This window comes from Bombyx mori, chromosome 28 (assembly GCF_030269925.1).
Source record: "Bombyx mori chromosome 28, ASM3026992v2".
Taxonomy (NCBI): domain Eukaryota; kingdom Metazoa; phylum Arthropoda; class Insecta; order Lepidoptera; family Bombycidae; genus Bombyx; species Bombyx mori.
Genome location: NC_085134.1, coordinates 9135742 through 9157081, shown reverse-complemented (window position 1 = coordinate 9157081; position 21340 = coordinate 9135742). Strand labels below are relative to the sequence as shown.

General features: G+C 39.0%; 3 protein-coding genes across 3 annotated transcripts in view; 2 read left to right on the top strand and 1 right to left on the bottom strand.

The window, feature by feature from the left end:
* Positions 1–17955, bottom strand: part of glv4-like (gloverin 4-like) — a 223310-nt gene extending 205355 nt beyond the window's left edge. The window contains exon 1 of the mRNA XM_062676706.1: positions 17952–17955. The gene's annotated coding sequence lies outside the window, so the exon portion shown is untranslated. The remainder of the gene's footprint in view (positions 1–17951) is intronic.
* UGT340C2 (UDP-glycosyltransferase UGT340C2) lies at positions 1814–9928 on the top strand. Its single transcript, NM_001257034.1, has 4 exons — positions 1814–2659; positions 4118–4340; positions 8426–8645; positions 9643–9928. The coding sequence occupies exons 1-4, from the start codon at positions 1814–1816 to the stop codon at positions 9926–9928; spliced, it is 1575 nt and encodes a 524-aa protein (NP_001243963.1).
* On the top strand, positions 12865–17539 carry UGT340C1 (UDP-glycosyltransferase UGT340C1). The gene is made up of 4 exons (NM_001257033.1): positions 12865–13701; positions 14606–14828; positions 16301–16520; positions 17254–17539. Exons 1-4 carry the CDS (start codon positions 12865–12867, stop codon positions 17537–17539), a joined length of 1566 nt encoding a protein of 521 aa, NP_001243962.1.
* Positions 17956–21340: the final 3385 nt, after the last annotated feature.

The window sequence follows — 21340 nt, the reverse complement described above, 5'->3', positions numbered from 1 at the left end:
AAGTCCTTCTTCCGCAGCGGTCCGATAATAACTGAATCTCCTTGCCCAAAAGCAGCCATTTTATGGCAACTAACAAAACCAGTGAATAAGCGACTTCAGCACTTTCACAAGTCATACTACCCTCAAAAGTAGTTTGTTATATAAATTCCGTTTTTAATATTTTAAATTAGTTATATGTAAAATTATGTTATAACATATTTAATTAAATATGATATAAATGTACGTAAATTAACAAGGGCTTCAATAAAAAAGGAAGTTGTTTTTTTATCAAATCCATCGACACGTATTGAATTTAATCTGTAATATCTTTAAATATAATATTTGCATTCTAGTATCGATAAGGCTCAAGTTCGCGACTATGTTTCTCTTGTGTTTTTTCTTTTGTTAAACTTATTATATGAAGAAGGAAGTCATAGCTTCGGAATATTCGGGAGTGGACCGGTATTGCCTCCGTCGAACATATGTTCCGGTTGGCTACTGATGGAAATGAATTCAGGAAGCTAACGGCCAACCTTCAAGATTAAAGAGGCACTAGAAGAAGAAGAAGAATTATATAAATGGTTGCTCAATGCGAGTAGAGGCCGCGAAGCGGTACGGTAATTTACCGTGAGGTGTTAAGGTGGCACAACGCGACCCTGCAGCACAGCTTAAGAGGGTGCTGGAGTGAAGGTCGTCCGGCGTTACCGCATCATTTCGTATGATGTCGCTTGCACCCTAGCCGATTTTCTTTTCTGGCAGTACAAGGCCAACGTTCTGCGCTTGCGCAGGGCGCAATGTTTTTAGCCCGGGGGCCACGCCCCGGTTCCCCGTTGCATCCCAGTGGTGAAATGGAAGGAGGCTGTTGGAAGAGATCCGCCGTGGTTCGAGTGAACTTTCGACTCCTGCAGGTCCTCGCGGAGCATGGCTGCTTCAGGAAGTACTTGTGGTTATTCGAGAACCGCATTCCGGATACCATCAGATCTGCCATCCCGACGACGACACGCAGCCGGGTGTTCGACCCGTTGGTTTATTGGTGAGGTGGTGGTGCTCTGTGACTCCAGTGCGCCTCGATAACGATTCCCTCTGACGATCCGTTCCAACTGCTAGAGTGAAAACTAGTGTAGCCGGTTTTCAGCGCGTATTCTATGTGGTACCGTAGGTCCTATCTTGCCGGTAAGGACGAGCTTGTTCGGACTTAGTCGGTAGTCATTCTGTGAAGCGGGACATGTACGGCTCATACTGCGCGCCGTCCTCCGCTCCTTTTTCAAGGCGAAGCTTCCCGTGAAGAGGATATTTTCTCTTCTTTTTTGAAGACGCCGGAGTCCGGCTTATCCCGGCCTTGATTCCTATCGGACCGGTATCCGTAAACTTTATTGCCCAGCCAAATAAAAAAAAGGCAAATTACCACTTCTGTATTTTTAAGCAGCTGTCTCATACAAAAAGGAGATCGTTTCAATAATGTCCTCCGTCGATTTGGTCCTAGTATTGCGTAGAGTTTGATGCCGAAAAAGCACCTGCATTCATATTATTTGGCATTTGGTATTATTTGGCATTGCTAAGATCTTAACGAAGCTGTCTGCTGATTGAATTGAAAAAAAAAACTGATGCTTTTCTATTTGAAGGATGGTCGTCCAAAATAACGGTTTAGTGACTATGGGCCCTGACTTCGTCTACCACTCTTATCTGAAAAAGGACCACTTTACAACAAACTTACACGTTTTTGTTTTATATATCTAATTGAAAACAATGAAATTAATCAGATCAATAGCCCCAGAACGATTATAACGGCGGTGATAGCAAAAAAAAACCTCAGTGCGTATTCAGTTCTAACAAAATGAAGTCAATAGCTTTATACTTCTTGTTATCAATTTTCGGTGTAGAATCGGCTAGGATTTTAGGAGTGTTTCCTATGCCATCAATAAGTCATCAAGTTGTCTTTCGAGCTCTGAGCATGGAGCTAGCCAGGAGAGGACACGAATTGGTGATCATAACGACAGACCCTGCCCTGCCAAAGAATAGACCGAAAGATAATATTACTGAGATAGATATTAGTCGTTCTTACCAACTTTTGCGTAAATTCGATGAATATGCTGAAAAAACTCAGCCGATTCAGAAACGTGGAGTGATTTCTGGAGTGGAAATAATGATCAGTGAGCATGCTGCAGGGGCCATGTTTATGCTGATGGCGGAAGTATTCAACAGCGAAGAAGTGAACCAGTTACTTCAAGACAAGAACCAGAAGTTCGATTTAATCATATCAGAAGCCATTATGAGTTTCCATTTGATAATCGGGAAAATCTTCAACGCGCCAGTTATTCTATTCTCGTCTTTGTATGGTCTTCCTGAAACTTTCGAAACAGTGGGGGCCGTGACGCGCCATCCGATTTTATATCCCCATTTATTTAGGAATAAGTTTACAGATTTAACATTATTCGAGAAAATCCGCGAGGTCTACTATGAGGCTCGATTGACCTTGCTGTATTGGGGTCTTCAGAATGCTGAAAATAATTACCTGAAGTCCCGTTTCGGAGAGAACGCACCTACAGTACAACAATTAAGGGAGAATGTCTGTATGGTGTTTTTGAATTCGTTCCCTCTCTTTGATAACAACCGACCGGTGCCACCTAATGTGGTGTATTTGGGAGCTTTGCACTTGCAACCTGTTAAGGAATTGCCTGAGGTAAGTTAAAATCATTTGATGTAAGAATTTTTACTCAATTTTTTTTCTCATGAAGCATTAGCAAGTGAAATGTCAAGAATACGATGAACCCTTTCACATTTTTTGCATTTTTAGAATTATAGAGACCCATTTCGAAATTTTGGATTTTGACTTTAATTAAAAAATGGGTCTAAAACGACCCTCTTCAGCGACTCTTAATAATCAAATGACCAAAAATAGCTTATAAAGGGAACGACTTATCCATTGGTCTCTTTCGCTCCGTCCCCTTCCTCTACGTATTTTCGGTTTGAAAACCTTATTCATGTTTTAAAAAAAACACATATTTTGTTTGGGTTTCTATGTGTTCTAAAAGTACGATTTATACGTTAGATACTTTTCAAATTAACACCAAATCTAACTATCTGATAGCAGAAGGAAACTTACATAATGCTCTTTCTTACGTCATTTTCACTAAAGTATCACAGTACGAAATAAGTAACGAGATGTTTTTACTCAAAACTCTACTAACTAAAAACCTTACTATTTATCTGTCATTTCCAATATTATTTCTTAAACTAGTCATCATCATTCTCCTACCCTTCTTCCAATCACCTGAGGTTGGCGCAACATGTTTTCTCCTTCCGTACTCCTCTATCATATACCATTTCTCCCTCTTACACATTTCGTCTTTCACGCAATCCATCCATTTTTTCTTAGGTCTACCTCTTCCTCTAAAGCCTTCCACACTCATAGTTATAGCTCTCTTAACAACCTCATTTTCATTTCGTCTCATCACATGTCCATACCATCCCAAACGCGCACCTTTCAATTTCTCTGTCACAGGTGGCACTTTCAGTCTTCCTCTAACATATTCATTTTTATTAAAGTAATAATGATTGTATTATTCTACTTTAATATTACGTTGCTCTTTGCACAAAACCAATATTGTCACATTTAAAATGGCACATCAATGAACGATCTATATCATCTAATATTGGCGGCTTCACTTTACTAATCACGTCTTCTGTTAAGCGTCGTTTTTCGGATTGAGTTCAATCTTTTATAGCAGCTTTTGTAACTTTCGAGAAGCTTATAAGCACAGCACCATAAGCGTATTTATACGTTTAGGAAATCACAGCGAAGGGTTGGGTTGGTAAAAAGTTAACTTTTTATTCTTCCTTATTGCTTAGACGGGTGGACGAGCTCACGGCCCACCTGTTGTGAAAATAGCAGAGTCCATAGACATCTACAACGTAAATGCCGCCGCCTATCTCGAGACATGAGTTTAAACGTCTCAATTTTTACAGTACAACAGCTGCCTAACCCTTTAAACCGAAACGCATTACTGCTTCACGGCATTAATGGCCAGGGTTTGGTACCTACTCCTGCGGACTTATAAGACGTCCTACTACAAATAATTATGCAAATTATAATTGTATATAATAAACATAAATAAAAATTTCACATATATGATTTCAGGACCTAAAGACATATCTGGATAACTCTAAACGTGGTGTGGTATACGCCAGCTTGGGGACGAACGTGCGTGCTTCAGCCATGAGCAAGGAGTTTCTGGAAACTTTCATCAAAGCTTTCGAAGCTCTTCCCTATGACATATTGTGGAAAATCGATGGAGATGACATAAAGGCGTTTCCAAAGAATGTTCGTGTGCAAAAATGGTTCCCCCAAAGAGATTTATTAGGTACATCAACTTTTATGTTTTATGTAGCTTAAGATCGCAGACAAAAAGGATTTTCAAACTATAACCTTTACCCTTGCAGCAATAATAACATCACATGATCCATGTGATTAGGACATTTTCTACTAACATAAGACAGATCTCATTTTATTTAACGTTTGTTTACAAATCGAACCTCTAGATTTATTAATTGATTAATCCAACACGAACGTAAATTTAAAAATGTCCGCTGAATGGATCTAAAGATCGGCAAACATTTGTTTAAATAGTGTAGTTTTGTAGTGTTCACTGGTGGTAGGACCTCTTGTGAGTCCGCGCGGGTAAGTACCACCGCCCTGCCTATTTCTGCCGTGAAGCAGTAATGCGTTTCGGTTTGAAGGGTGGGGTAGCCGTTGTAACTATACTGAGATCTTAGAACTTATATCTCAAGGTGGGTGGCGCATTTACATTGTAGATGTCTATGAGCTCCAGTAACCACTTAACACCAGGTGAGCTGTGAGCTCGTCCACCCATCTAAGCAATAAAAAAAAATAGATTTGTGTCTTCTGGCTTAAATTCAAAATTTTCGATATCTCGATCGACCTAATTCAATTAATGTACTCACTCGCCTAATCAGCAGTCACTGTAGTGCAACTTATAGTACACCTGTCCCGGGCATCGAACTCTAATACCGCATTGCAACAGCCGATAACAAGAATCAGTATCACAAATACAGCGGTACGAGTGCGTATCACGTGTCATGTGACAATCACGAGTGAACTATCGTCGCCTAATATTCACGCGGTACGCACGCGAATTCATGATATGGATGCTCGTTGGATGGATATGGATTCACTCGTATGTCATAGACTGAATTCCAGCGCTTTTTTTTTATTGCTTAGATGGGTGGACGAGCTCACAGCCCACCTGGTGTTAAGTGGTTACTGGAGCCCATGGACATCTACAACATAAATGCGCCACCCACCTTGAGATATAAGTTCTAAGGTCTCGGTATAGTTACAACGGCTGTCCTGCCCTTCAAACCGAAACGCATTACTGCTTCACGGCAGAAATAGGCGGGGTGGTGGTACCTACCCGTGCGGACTACTCACAAGAGGTCCTACCACCAGTGAAAAACTGGTGGCTTCGAACACTTATAACATTTTGAGTATATGCGGGGCGGTCAGTCAAAGACGTCACATCACGCGTGTATTGAATTTAAGACTTAGATAGTTCAGCAGTCGAACTGAGCTGGAATAGCTATGTCTGAAGAGAATTATATCGTCGTGACTTATATAAGTTGAAATTAGCTGTTGTTTTATCCTTGTTGATCTAGAGGTCAATAACCCTGACTAATGCGTTGTCTTTGTTAAAGGCATTTGACACCCAGACTATCTTTGTTAGGTGTGTCTGTGCGTGAATTTCTGGTGGTAAATGGTGAAGCCTATTAATATCATAACGTTAATGTCTACCCACCTTGTGAGAAAAGGTCAGTCTTCAGTGTTTCCAAGATGGCGGTCCATCACTTTAGACTAGTACGTATGGGTATTTCGCGGCAGATAAAGACATAATGGTACCTACACGTGCGTGGTTACAATAGACCCTACTACCAGTAAATGCAGGTTGGCGATCACAATATGCTGGTGTAATTAATACTCACAAAATGCCGGCCATTCTCTAACAAATCCCTCGGTCGATTTCTACCATACCCATAGGAAGGGTTGGTTGGTATTCTAGACCTAATGGCTAAAATGCCAGCTATAATCTTATCGAGTTACACGACCGTGCTATCATTTAAATACGTAGCAGGTTTCCGACGAGTTTCGCGAATTTTTTTTCTTTCCGTCCCGTTTTAAAGTTGTCCAACTAAAAATTGTACTAATTGTAAGAATTCTATGTCACTTCAAAGGATTCCACTTAATGTGATAACAATCCACAGATGGACAATGACCTTGCCTTATCGTACAAAGTCAGCCACTTTTCAGGATAGAGATCCGTTCAAAAAATTAGTAGTTGATCCTACATCGGTACCTACCTACCTACCTCAGTTGTAATATCGCACTTTTCTTGTTTTTTGTATACAAAACCAGTTGAGCATACAGGTTAGATGGTATGTGGTGATCATGGCCGCTACTTACCACCGATGTACCAAATCACGTGCACAAAGGATCCCCTTCCGCAAACGTGCAAAGAACACGCGTCGAATAAACAAACTTTTATCAGTACAAATACTAATTCGTACTGTTTAATTTTAATTAACCTCATTTTTTATTGATATTCAATACCCTTTATATAGGTCTCCTTAATCGAATATTGCTGTGGTATGTGGTAAATAGTATTTAAAATATTATCACCACAATAATACAGTTTTTATGTATACACGATTCTCTATACCAATACTTAATAAATTAAGGAGCGGATGGTTAGCGTGGTATGGACATGAGATGCGCAGAGAGAAGATGCATGTGACTAGGAGATGTATGGAAATGGTAATGCAAGGTAGAGGGGGAAGAGGTCGACCGAAGAAAACATGGATGGAGTGTGTGAATGACGATATGAGAGAGAGAGGAGTGAGTGTTGAGATGACGGCTGATAGAAGAGAATGGAAGAGAAAAATTAGGTGTGCCGACCCCACCTAGTGGGATAAGGTGGAGATGAAAAAAAAAAAAAAAAAAAAATCCGTCTTTGCTACTTTACGATGTCATGTACAGCGTAATGCATGGACACTAAATTTCGGTACATCACATAAAAAGATAAAGAAACGTGATCATCAGCCAGGCATTTGCTGCTTAATGCCTAATTATGGATTAAGATCCAGCTTAAGACGTTTTGGCACCGCCTATCAAGCAAGCTTATCACGAAAAATCAATCATTGTCCTTAGAATTATGATAATAACGTATAGACGTTAGCAGTTTGAATGTATGACGTCTGACAAAGATCACGATTACTACGTAGCAATCAAAGTACATGTGAAATCGTAGCCTAAAGGATAAGACGCTCGGCTTACTCGTGGCGAGCGATGTGACCACACCGGTGTTCAAGGCCATTGCCAACTATTTAGGAAAAATGTATATACATAATTCATGTTCACGAATTAATTTCACAATAAAGAAGTGGCATTATGTAATAAAAATTGTGGAGGTATACGACAAAAGGAAGATCTTCCACCGAGCGGGTAATATTGCTTGGTACGACGAGAACCGAGCAATTGTTCGGTAATTGTATATACTCAAGCTTATCTTGAATAAGCGAGATTTAGGCATCTGTCAAATATCTTGTGTTCAGTGATGGCTACCGCCACAAAATTAAACTATTGAAATTTATGGATTTGCGTAATTACTTGATTATACTGTATAATGTCAAGTATTCTGGGGGAGATGAAGGAGAGGGAGCTGAGATAGCTCAGCCATGTAGTGCGAATGGAGCAGAATCGGGCTGTAAAATGGGTGCATCGGAGGGGCGTCGCCCCGTAGGGAGGCCCAAGTACCGCAGGTCTGACGCTGTGGAAGGGGACTTACGCGAGCTCCAAGTGCCGGACTGGCAGGGTGTTACGCAGTTGGAGTCGTTTAGTGGGTGGGCCCTAAAATTCCTTGGGCCCCGCGGTCTGCTCCCGACACCTTGCAGATCGTCAAGTTCTACATACCCCGCGTGCCCCCTAGGCGCGGGGACCACGCAGGAAGTCCGCCCCCATCCAGAAAAAAAAAGGGTGTTACGCAGCGCCGGTATGAATTGCTGCGACCAAGGCGAAGTCGGAGCACGTTGCCCTTTGTAGGCAGACGAGTATACGGTCCACTTGATGGTGAGTGGTTACCGTCGCCCATGGACTTCAGCAATGCCAGGGGCAGAGCCAAGCCGCTGCCTACTGTTAAGTGCTCTCCACAAACGACGTTTGAAGAAAGACATGTCATAGCACTCGGGGAACACCGTAGCGAGCTCATTCCAAATTGGTTCCAAATAGGTGTAAAATTTTATCATTACCTACCCATATTTCTTATCTTTTCTATGGAATATGGTTTGGATTATACACAGATTGTTCTTAGTTCTCATCGTAATATCACAAAATACTTGTAATCCAATACTAAATAGGTTTCTTTTTTTTCATTTATAGTTCATCCAAACATTGTGGCCTTTGTCACACAAGGCGGGCTCCAATCAACTGATGAAGCGATTGATGCCGGAGTACCTCTAGTCGGAATACCTTTAATCGCAGATCAGTGGTACAATGTTAATAAATACAAAGAACTTGGAATCGGTATCAGTTTGGATTCATTCACAGTTAATGCTGAAGAATTGGCTCAAGCTGTCAAAACTGTGGCTACAGACAAAAGGTATGATAATTCATGCTTTTGATTGAGAAGTTTTTAAACAAGTTAAATGTCATAGTTGTAGTTCTTTAAACAAAGAAATCCGTATACAATTAACCTACGACGTATTCGCTGTAAAAAATTCAAAAGAAACTCATAAAATTTAAATCTCACCACAATCACTTTAGTGCTTGTTCAAATACCATTTTAATTGGCAGCAAGTTTGCGAGAAGTTGCTCCAGTAAAACAAAGTTATGGAGTCAATAGCTAGAAGTAATTTGCGTTTTTATATTTTTTTCACTTAATGTCTTGGTGATCATCACTACTGCAAATTCTTACACAAAATACAGTTATAACGACGTCAAACACAAATTCTTTTCCAATGAGTTCGTGCTGGTGAACTAATAGTTCAACCTGGTGTATAATTTGTTCTGGCAAGTACAACATGAATGGAACACAACATGAGACATGAGGGCGAAGCCTCAATATATATCTTTCTCTGTTTGTAAGGTTGACCGGAGTAGCTCTTTTAGCCTAACATAGGATTACGATTATAGTAGTTATATTAGGTACTTCTAACATTTCTAATACTTCACAATTTTCACGGTAGTTAGGACGATGGCCAGTTTTCATCTAGAATAATAATAATAATAATAATAAATAAATAAATAAATATTTACTAACAATCACGCCACGTTAACTGGTCCCGTGATAAGTTCGTAAAGAACTTGTGTTACAGGTACCAGATAACGGATATAAATGTAAGATTTTTATTATACACATACATGTATTTAATAAGACATCCATAACCCTGGAAAAGACATTTATATTTATCATACAAATATCTTCCCTTGGCGGGATTCGAACCCGCGACCCCCTTGTGTAGTGACCATGTCACTTACCACTACACCAGACGGCCGTTAATGTCTTAGGAGAATTTTCATTTGTTTGTCGTATTGTTTTTATAATCCTTATTTTAACAGTACAAGTATACTAATTTAATTTCACCAATATCCGACAGTTTTAAGAACAACATCGCGAAAATCAAAACCCTGATGCACGATCAGCCTCTGAAGCCATTAGAACGCGCGGTCTGGTGGACGGAGCATGTTCTTCGAAACGGAGGATCCAAACACCTTCGTTCGCCAGCGGCCAACATGAATTACTCAGAATATTTAATGTTAGACGTTGTCTTAGCCTTATTATTTTTATTCTTTACTGTGATATCGATACTCGCTCTCATTGCGTACAAGCTTTTTGGTATATTAAAGAAAATGACCTTTAGTGGTAAATTAAAAAGTAGCTGAGAAATAGGTTTAGCAATATTTTTAATGTTAGTAATAAAGTTTCATTTTAGTTTATTATTTATTTATCATTCGATTTAGATGAGAAGAATGAATTGGTTTGTTCGTTGTGGAGATTAGCATTTATAAAGGGCACCGGTAAATCAACAATATTTAACGTTAATAAGATCGATTAATATTCTGCGGGCTTAGTGATTGTTTTGCAAACATCTTCATCTAATGTGGTTTTGTTAACAATTTTATAGGTATTTAGCGTGAAATACATGATCTTGACATAATACAAAAAAAGATGTGTGGTGTCGTGGGAAACAGGATAGGAACGAAGTTCCATATAAAAAACAATAATTACGAGAAAAAAATCGCGCGGTGAAATATCGCTGTGCGGGAAACAAGGCCTTATTCCACGGACTTTTTCTTACGGTTTTTACTATCACATTTTTTTCGGTTCGGTCGCGCAGGAAAATCCCTATCTCCTCCTGCCTGCTGTAAGGAACATCGTTCCAAAAAAAAATTGAAAAAAAAAAGGTGAATTCATGAAATGAAAATTAATAAATTGTAGGCCGTGTATCCGATAAGGTTTTCTGGACAACCAACATGATAGTACCTGTACTCTTGCTCTCAAATATTAGATATTTTGGGTCTCTCAACTGCTGTGTCACATATTTTGGATACTCTATCCAAGTACGTACTTCTTCATACCACTGGCAGAGACGATCTTGAATCGGCTTGTATGAATTTAAGTAAGGTTCCCTTCTGCCTAAAGCAAATCTTAGAATACTTCAGACATATTACGAATGTGGTGTGACTGCACGTTTCGCTTTAACGAATCGGGATGCACGTCGCATATTTATAATTAACATGAAAGTTAATAAAAAATACTATAATATCTTGTAGTCCTAGGGTACCAAGTTGATACATAGGGCCATCACAAGTTGCCTCCACACAGCCGAGGATAGGCAGGAATGGCGCAGGATAGCACAGAAGAAAGTTGTTAGAGGTTTTTTGAAGTCGTCGTGGCCTAACGGATAAGACGTCCGGTGTTTTCGTGTGCGATGCACTGGTGTTCGAATCTCAGGCGGGTACCCATTTTTCTAATGAAATACGTACTCTACAAATGTTCACGATTGACTTCCACGGTGAAGGAATAACATCGTGTAATAAAAATGAAACCCGCAAAATTATTAAGCTATTACATAGCTTTTATCGCGGGCGTTGAGCGCGGGGACTGAATCATGAAATTCCGTAACGAAATAAACCTAACACCCTTATTTTATTATTGTTTTAATTTTAAAGTATTATTGTCTAATTATAATTGCATAAGTTGATAAAAAAAATGCTATGCAATAGCTTTACCGCGGCAGTCCCCGAGTGCCACAAGTTTGTTTTTAATTTTCGTAATTACTGGTGGTAGGACCTCTTGTGAGTACGCACGGGTAGGTACCACCACCCTGCCTATTTCTGCCGTGAAGCAGTAATGCGTTTCGGTTTGAAGGGTGGGGCAGCCGTTGTAACTATACTTGAGACCTTAGAACTTATATCTCAAGGTGGGTGGCGCATTTACGTTGTAGATATCTATGGGCTCCAGTAACCACTTAACACCAGGTGGGCTGTGAGCTCGTCCATCTAAGTAATAAAATAAAAAATGGCCACGACCCTCAGCATTGAGGATTATCGACGCAAAGAGGAGGATCCTGTCTTGCGCTTGCTTCTTGACATCACTCCAGGTCACGTTGGCAATCCTCATCTCACTCTCCAGGGTGCGTCGCCAAGTGTGTACAGGGCGGCCAGATCTTCTCCCGCCAAGCGGTTGCCACAAAAAAGCGGTTAATGCTGCGTTGATTCCGCTACGCCCTAGAGCGTGTTCTTTCCGAAGCGATTTCCGATGGGCAATATCTTGCGCGATGGGGTTTTGGTCACATTTAGTCTATATAATATAATGTAGATAATATGACGACAGATCGATGTGAATTTACACGATATTTTAAACAAAATCAAACCACATTTTCATTGCCTGTTTCTAAATTGAGATATATAACGCCAAGTCTATTTTGATCCAAAAATTGATCTGTATCATCAATTTAATTTTTAGAACAATTATTTACAGCATTCTTTATGATAAACAACTAACGGCCCTTCCTTTCTTCAGTAGTTATCACAGATATGACGAAGATAACACAGAGCACTAAAATTGAATTTTATTCTATCACGGCTGTCCCGTCCTGGAAGGCAGGGTATATGGTTTCGCGCCAGGAATATGCATAGGTTGCGGGCCTACAATACATTCTACTGCCTAAAACATTCAACTTTCTAGTCTAGTAGATCAACCCATGCAAATAATAAAACATAGTATTCGTAACAGATTTCACCATCATTTCAGCCTATCGCCGTCCACTGCTGAACATAGGCCTCTCCAATAGATTTCCAGTGCGACCGGTCCATTGCCACCTGCATCCAACGAGACCCAGCGCTTTTTACTAGGTCGTCGGTCCATCTAGTAGGTGACCGTCCCACACTGCGCTTGCGTGGTAGCCACTCCAGGATCTTTCTGCCCCATCGACAGTCCTCTCTTCGTGCTACGTGGCCGGCCCATTGCCACTTCAGTTCACTAATTCTACGAATCTGATGAAATCTGTTAATTAATTAAATTAACAGATTACTTTCCATAAAAATCCATTGGAAGATAAAAGTCCATAACAGATAGTATTGACGAATAAATTCATTATATTATAAATTCAGTAATTAAAATAAAAAGCACTCTTATAATATTGCCAATCATAATTAATTTAATAATTCAGACAAATAATTATCAATGTCATAATATAACAATGGATTTAGATTAACATACTATGCAGTTCAGTTTGTACGTGTATATTTTTTATCAATCAGTTCATTTTGTAAGCTTATGCACTGCACAAGTTTCGATAAGGACGATAGTTAAAATGAATATAGTAGTGTTTTCTTTATTGTGTGTGGCCACAGTCGAGCCTGCGAGGATTTTAGGAGTTTTTCCTATGCCATCAATAAGTCATCAAGTTGTCTTCCGCGCCTTAACTTTGGAACTGGCCAAGAGGGGTCATGAATTAGTCGTTATAACCACAAATCCGGTCACAAAAGGTAACCCTATAGCCAATCTAACGGAAATAGACATAAGTGAATCGTACGACCTCATTAAAACACTTTTCGAGCTATGTAAGGATATGAATCAATTGAAACGTGGAGTCATTAGCGACATAGAAACGATGGTCCATAGCCGTTCTACAGAAGGGATGTTCTTCTTGATGGCTCACATGTTTAAGAACGATGAAGTCAAGAAATTAATGCACGACAAAACGCAGAAGTTCGATTTGGTTATAGCTGAAGCTATATTGCATACTCATTTGGTGTTTGGTAAGATTTTCAACGCTCCCATAATTTTGTTCTCGTCGCTGTCTGGTTTCCCGGAGGTATTCGACATTATGGGAGCGGCCACGAGACACCCGTTTATATACCCGAGCATCTTCAGAAACAAATTCAGTAACCTCACTTTGCTCGAGAAATTAAGGGAGATTTACTATGAGTATAAACTGACCTCTCTGTATTGGCACATGGAGCAGTTGGAAAATCAGATGCTGCAAGAAATGCTTGGAGATGGCGCTCCAACTGTGAATGATTTGAAACAGCATATTTCCATGTTATTTTTGAATACTTTTCCTATTTTCGATAACAACCGTCCTGTGCCTCCCAGTATTGTATATTTAGGAGCTCTCCATCTACAGCCTGTGAAGGAATTACCTGTGGTAGTTATGATTTTTTGTTTTAAATACTTGACGTGTTAATTAAGCCGTAGATCATGTAAACATTTTAAATTTACCAAAAAACTGGGAACACTCCTTTTAACCATATTAGAACTATCTATTTATTTAATTTGATGAAGGTAATTAAATTAGGCTAAGTTTTATGTGATAAAATGTGACACGGTTTTGGTATTGAAAGAAAAATAGTTTTTTCATTACTGAAAACCAGAGAATTCAATGAAGTAATATTTGAATCAAGGTGTTAAAAGAAACAAGGAGTGTTCTCTGGTCACATAAATATTCATCGGATGGTTACTCAGAATATTGGAGGTATATTTCTTCATTTACCAGAGAAATTATGTTTTTCTCCATTTTTGGTGTTTTATTATTGGGAATCAGCAACAAGGCCATACATGTCTTTGTTTTTGCGAGTATTTCCAAGACACTTGTTCTGTTCTATAGTCGCGGGGTAGTGCATTACATGAATTCATTAGAATTATAACGTAAGGATTGACACCAATCTTGAAGCAAACCGGAAGCAATGACTACTTCACTTGAGAAATAGTTGGAATTGTGAAATTCTATAATTAATCTGAAAATTTTAAGTCTGTTGCATGACTTATCGTCAATAGTAAAATTAGATTATATAAAATTAAAGTAACTGGTACCTGTCGTAAGTTTCGATCGACAGAATGGAATTACTCGATATAGATACATAAGATTATTTGAATTATTAAGCCGAAATGTTGTGTTTTGATAATACAGTACGACTTCTAGCGAAAATTAGTAATTGACTAAATGAGTAATTTAGTTCTCGGAACTAAATAGTAATTACGGCCAACGTGCTAAAGGAAATCGTTACACATCATTAACCAACAATTTATCAATAATTTCAATTTTTTTTCAGGACCTTAAACAATATCTGGATAATTCGAAGCGAGGAGTAATTTTTGTCAGTCTGGGCACAAATGTAATCCCGGCTCTAATGGAAAAAGACTTGTTGGACGCATTCAGGAAGGCATTTGAGATCCTACCTTATGACATATTGTGGAAACTGAATGGAGTTAAACTAGAGAACGTATCGTCAAACGTTAGAATACAAGAATGGTTCCCACAAAGAGATCTTTTATGTAAGTCTTTTGGCAGGAATTGATTGGTGATCTCTCTGGTCACATGAATCTTATCCATCACCATAGGTTATTGGTGTTGCAACGTGAATAATCTCCAGTTTCAATCATAAAGTCTAAATTGCATTGTATTCGAACAGGTTCTCTCTTGAAGTACGTGAACTGTTGGCAATCACCTGGGTTTATAACACGGCCTAGTTGCAAGAGTAAAAATAGTTGGCTTAGGAAATAATTTTTTCGGGTGGATGAAGAGAAAAAAATTGCCGGATATTAATAGTGCCACCCTATTCGTATGGGTAGGTGTCGTAAAAAGCGACTAAAAGTGTCACTGGAGAATAGTGAATTTAATTGAAACAGTGAGAATTTGATTATTATACTAGTATTTTGCGATTAATCGCAAAATTTTTGTACTGATGGTAGGACCTCTTGTGAGTCCGCGTGGGTGGGTACCACCACCCTGCATATTTCTGCCGTGAAGCAATAATGCGTTTCGGTTTGAAGGGTGGGGCAGCCGTTGTAACTTACTTGAGACCTTAGAACTTTCTCAAGGTGGGTGGCGCATTTACATTGTGGATGTCTATGGGCTCCAGTAAACACTTAACACCAGGTGGGCTGTGAGCTCGTTCAACCATATAAGCAAAAAAAAAATTAAAAAAAACAGCTAGGAATTTTTTCGAGTTACCCGAAGATCTCTTATGTTTTATATTTCAATTAAAAAGAGTGTTTTGTCAAACTACACAATAGTAATATTTTGAAGTTTTACGATAATATTTTTACAACTTAGGATTATTTTTTTTGTAAATTTATCATTTTTTTGAAGCCTTGAAACAAGCTTATCCTTTGTAATCGATACTAATACATAAATCTAGTGGTTTTTATGGATGTTCCGTTATAACTACTGAACCATGCATCCGATTGACTTGAAACTTGGTATCAATGTTTTTTTTTTTTTTATTGCCCTTGTAGGCAGACCAGCATACGGCCCATCTGATGGTGAGTGGTTACCGTCGCCCATGGACTTCAGCAATGCCAGGGGCAGAGCCAAGCCGCTGCCATGCCGCTAACATGCCTATTCATTAAGTACATGTATTTAGGCTAATATTTATATGAGTGTTGGACTCCCTACACCAGTTGCGGTCGCGTTAATCATGAGAATTTTTGTGGGGGTGAGAAATACTAATGTAAATTTTAAATGCCCAGCAAAGCGGACGGGTACAGCTAGTCTTTAATAATTATATAGCAACGTATAATGTAAGTTTCTATAGATGACTGTGTAATTACATAGCAAAGGAATTTCGTGGTTTAGGGTATGTATTATTGCCGGATTTTTTCGCTTGATAAAAAAGTATTAAAATCTATATTTACATATATGTGTAAGTTTATATACGAATTTGAATTTGTTACGTCGTCGGCAACCACGGGTTTAGTTTTAATTTTTGTACTTCAGTAATTGAATCGACTTTCGTTCATTGCAGTTCATCCGAATATCAAATTATTTGTAACCCAAGGAGGTCTTCAGTCGACAGACGAAGCTATTGACGCAGGAGTGCCCCTGGTCGGCATACCCATGCTAGGTGACCAATGGTATAACGTGAATAAGTACGTCGAATTAGGAGTCGGGGTTCAAGTCGACTCTCTTACTATGAAGGCTGAAGATCTCGTGGAAGCTGTTAAAACTGTCCTCAGTAATGATAGGTAAATATTTGAACATAAGTGTGTGACGTTAAAATTTTTAAGTCGTCGTGGCCTAAAACATAAGACGCTCGGTGCAATTGTACTGAGTGATGCGATTATGCACGTGCGTACAAATTTTTTCAACGAAATGCGTACTTAATAAATCTTCACAAACGACTTGCACGGTAAAGGAACTGGTGGTAGGGCCTCTTGTGAGTCCACGCTGGTGGGTACCACCACCCTGCCTATTTCTGCCGTGAAGCAGTAATGCGTTTCGGTTTGAAGGGTGGGGCAGCCGTTGTAACTATACTTGAGACCTTAGAACTTATATCTCAAGGTGGGTGGCGCATTTACGTCGGAAATGTCTATGGGCTCCAGTAACCACTTAACACCAGGTGGGCTGTGAGCTCGTCCACTCATCTAGCAATAATAAATAAAGGAATAACGTCGTGTAATAAAAATAAAACGTAAAAAAGTTATAATTTGCGCAAAAACCGGTGACCGAATAAGTAGAATGGGTCTGACTTCCTGACGAATTTTAGAAGAGGATCCTGATCGACAATGCGTTGTGTCAGCAGGCTGGTTCTGACCCAGCGGGGTATCTTGGAAACAGCGGCACCACTTCAGTGGCCTTGAAGGGCTGCTATCCCGCGGAGACCGGTGTGTGACAAATAAGCCTATCTGCTTACAGTAGCCTCTTTTCCTTTGTCGGTAATATTTCGGTACCGATTTAAAATTAACACATATTTCACAGGTATAGAGAAAATATAATGAAATTGAAGGCTGTGATGTATGACCAGCCACAGAAACCAATGGACCGCGCTGTATGGTGGACTGAGCACGTACTGCGTCACGGAGGCGCGAAACATCTGACTTCACCAGCCGCCAACATGCCTTGGACAAAGTACTTTATGCTTGATGTTTTAGGACTTGTACTGACAGCTTTAGTGGCCATTTTGGTAACGGCTATTTTTGCGATCTATCTAATTCATAGGATATTTAAGACACTTAGCAAAGTTAACAAGCTTAAAATGCAGTAGTTTATTCAAATTTGTAAACCAAAATTATGTATTTTCTTAGGCAGCGGCTTGGCTCTGCCCCTGGAATTGCTGATGTCCATGAGCGACATTAACCACTCACATGTAGGCTGTAGGCTCGCCTGTCTACTAGGGCAACATAAAAAGGAATATATATAATTGTGACCAGGATCCTAATTATAATCGGATTTTTAAACAGAAGATACGGGTATCCACCTGGTCTAATTGAATTATTGCTACTAATTCCCCTACCATTCATCTGTAGTAGTAAAATCAAATTACAATTTCAATATCTGTAGCAATGATGCTAAGACATGAGCCACCCCGGTAGGTACCGCTATCCTTATATTGAACACGTTGCTCTTTGTAGCTTTAAGTGTGAGACAGTCATACTCCAAAATTTAATTGAGTCCTCTTGTGTCAGGATGGGTGACAATATTCACGTAGTTCTGACTATGGGCTGTGGCAAACTAGCATTGTACAACTGTCAATCTATATACATAAAATATGTATATCTAGAGTCACTTATTCAAACTTTATCTGTTTAGTTGCGTAAGTTATGAGAATGTACAGTTTAGTCATTTTTTTAATTTTTAACATCTTATTTTTTTTTTTTTTTTTTTTATTGCCTTTGTAGGCAGACGGGCATACGGCCCACCTGATGGTGAGTGGTTACCGTCGCCCATGGACTTCAGCAATGCCAGGGGCAGAGCCAAGCCGCTGCCTACAACGATATTCTTATCAACGATATTCGACAACTTAATATAAACTGAGTGATATGAATGTAAAAGTATTCAAACCTAGTATGTATTAGTCATACATGAAAAAATAGCTTTTAGTTACATTTAAAGTAAATACTAAGGTACTTAAGTTTTAAAAATTAAATAACATGACTAGTTTTATTTGATTTGGTAGTTTGTTTTATTTTAACTCGGTTTTAGGTATTGTTGATAAGTGGCCCCTTTTACTTTGGCCCCTTTTACTGGTGGTAGGACCTCTTGTGAGTCCGCGCGGGTGGGTACCACCACCCTACCTATTTCTGCCGTGAAGCAGTAATGCGTTTCGGCTTGAAGGGTGGGGCAGCCGTTGTAACTATACTTGAGATCTTAGAACTTATATTTCAAGGTGGGTGGCGCATTAACGTTGTGAATGTCTATGGGCTCCAGTAACCACTTAACACCAGGTGGGCTGTGAGCTCGTCCAACCATCTAAAAAAAAAGTTACGCTGATCTCAAAATCAGATGTTTTCGTTTAGTTATATAGATCTGGTAACGGGAGTAAAGCGGCAAACGTTAATAACATCCAGACCGATCCCATTGTCTTTCTTTTGTTTTTAATTTTTTATTATTATTAATAGTATTATTAAATCTCTATTAATATATTAATGTAATGCATGCTGTGATTGCCTATAATTAGAGTTGCAGTTATCAATTGCTCTATACATGTCAATATTATTTTATGTCTTACTGTAAACCCTGTCGGTAATCCTTACATAAATAAATAAATATCTCTGGCGCGCAATTATCGGTGACGGTCGTTGAGACGAGACTAGATCCTGCTGGATAGTGAAGAAGGCCCTGAAGAGTAGCGGTCAGAATTGATGCATTGATGGCCACATGGACCCAAACTAAACCAAACTTTCTTACAATAACTAGTACCAAAAACACTATATATTCCTAGTATGGGTATAGAGGGGAGAACAATCAAAAATACCCTAAGGTTCTGATGTCTCTTAAATGGGAATGTGGAGCTGTAATGTACCCGCTGGAAACATATCGACGCTTGAAAGGCAAACGTGACTAAGCGACAATGCGTGAACTTTACAGTAGACTAATTTAAAGTTGAAATACCTGAAAACAAAATTTATTTTAACGAATCCAGCTGTAGTAGAATATAGCTAGTAGCTGTAGGATTGAAATGATTTTAATAGACCTAGAAATATATATTTTTTGCGCATCGAATATGGTTATTGCCTATAATTTATGTACAAAGTAGTTATTGTCGCTTAGTCACTTTTGCCTTTCAAGCGTCGATATGAAATTGGAACATGGAATACTGAAATAAGCTGTTAAGCTAATAGATTTAATTAAGGAGACATATCAGACAGTCTCTAAGTAAGTAAGTATATGTAATGGGTAAGTGATAACGACAAGTCTGTGTCTGTGGAAATATTGTTTTTTTACTATTAAGGAATCAGTAGAAATAAAGGACTCAGATAAAGAGCCATGTGTAGCCAGATATGAACTGGGATCCCAACTTCATTGTAGAGGCAGTGAAATACAAAATAAAAAAAAGTACTAAATAATTATTAACAGAAACACAACTTTGCATTTTTATTAAATAGATATCGGAAAGATGCAGGATTATAATTAAGCAGTGACGCCACATCAGAAAATATTTAAAAGTGACATTAATATTCTTGATACGGAAACGACAATATATCAAATAATCTCGCTGGTAGATAAAAGGCTTAAAATATTATTGTGCATTTGAGTGCACATGTAGAATTGCAGTGTAGGTATACTTTGGACAGGATATAACTAAAAGTAAATTTATCGTATAATCAGGCGTTTTCATGGTCCTTATATAGGAAAAACCGAAACGAAAGGAAAACAGTCACTACAAATTTGCTATTTTTTCTATGCGGAGTGCATAGATAAATTCTTCGATATGGCAGGGTCCTCTTTCATTACCATTCTACGATCCACTACTGAAGCGTAGTTCATTTGTAATACCCACAACCACTGCATTAATCGCAGTGTGTATTCCAAGATAATTTCTTGTAACGGAACATCAGGTCTTCACCGTTCTCGTCGAACCCGTCGCTTGCGACGAAGGGCTCGACGAGTAAATTAACTCTCAGACACAGCCCACTGAGTTTCTCACCGGATCTTCTCAGTGGGTCGCGTTTCCGATCCGGTGGTAGATTCTGCGAAGCACGGCTCTTGCTAGGGTTCGTGTTAGCAACGTCGTCAGGTTTGAGCCCCGTGAGCTCACCTACTAGTTACGATTACGCTGGAATAGCCCCTCAAGGCTACCAGCTTAGGTACGAAAAAAATATGGATTCCTGCCCTCGGTGTTTTTACTGGGTTAAGTCTCTAAGCCAGACGTGAAAAGAGGTCATACAGGCAGCAGTTCAATTTTGCCCAATGCCTTGTTAAATCTATCTTGGCCCATCTACCTTCAATAGAAATCCCTTACAATTTTATGACCTTTGAAGACACATGAACTTGATGATGAGTGGTTACCACCGCTTCTAGACGTCAGCAATGTTACGAGATGAGTTAAGGCGCTACTTACTCCCGTGTATTCTTCACAAGCATCGTTTAAAGGAGAATATGTTAAAGAGCACGGAGCAGTGGAGTTAATTCTAGAGCCGAATGGTACGTGACAAAAAAGATATCTGGAAACACACTACGATGCTATTTGCTGGTCCGTCTTTCATAAACTTTTATTAATTAATAATGACTGACACGATTCTTAGATAAGCGATTTTATGGACAAGAGACTGATATAAAATCATCAATCGATGAAAAAGTTGTTTAATCTATTAAGTTTTAAAATATGCTTTCAATTAGAAATTTTAATATCATTTACTTCCTATCCGTATTAAAATTTCACAACAGAGAAGAATTATCAAATACAGAGGCTTTGTTTTTTTCCAAATTTATATTTCTATACAGAAACATTCTTAGATACACAATAAGTATGACTAGAACTATATAAAGCAGATCTGCATTATGCCGCACTAACTAAAGATCCTCAGTATTTTTGCTTTGTGGAGCTAAAATTTAAATCAAACCA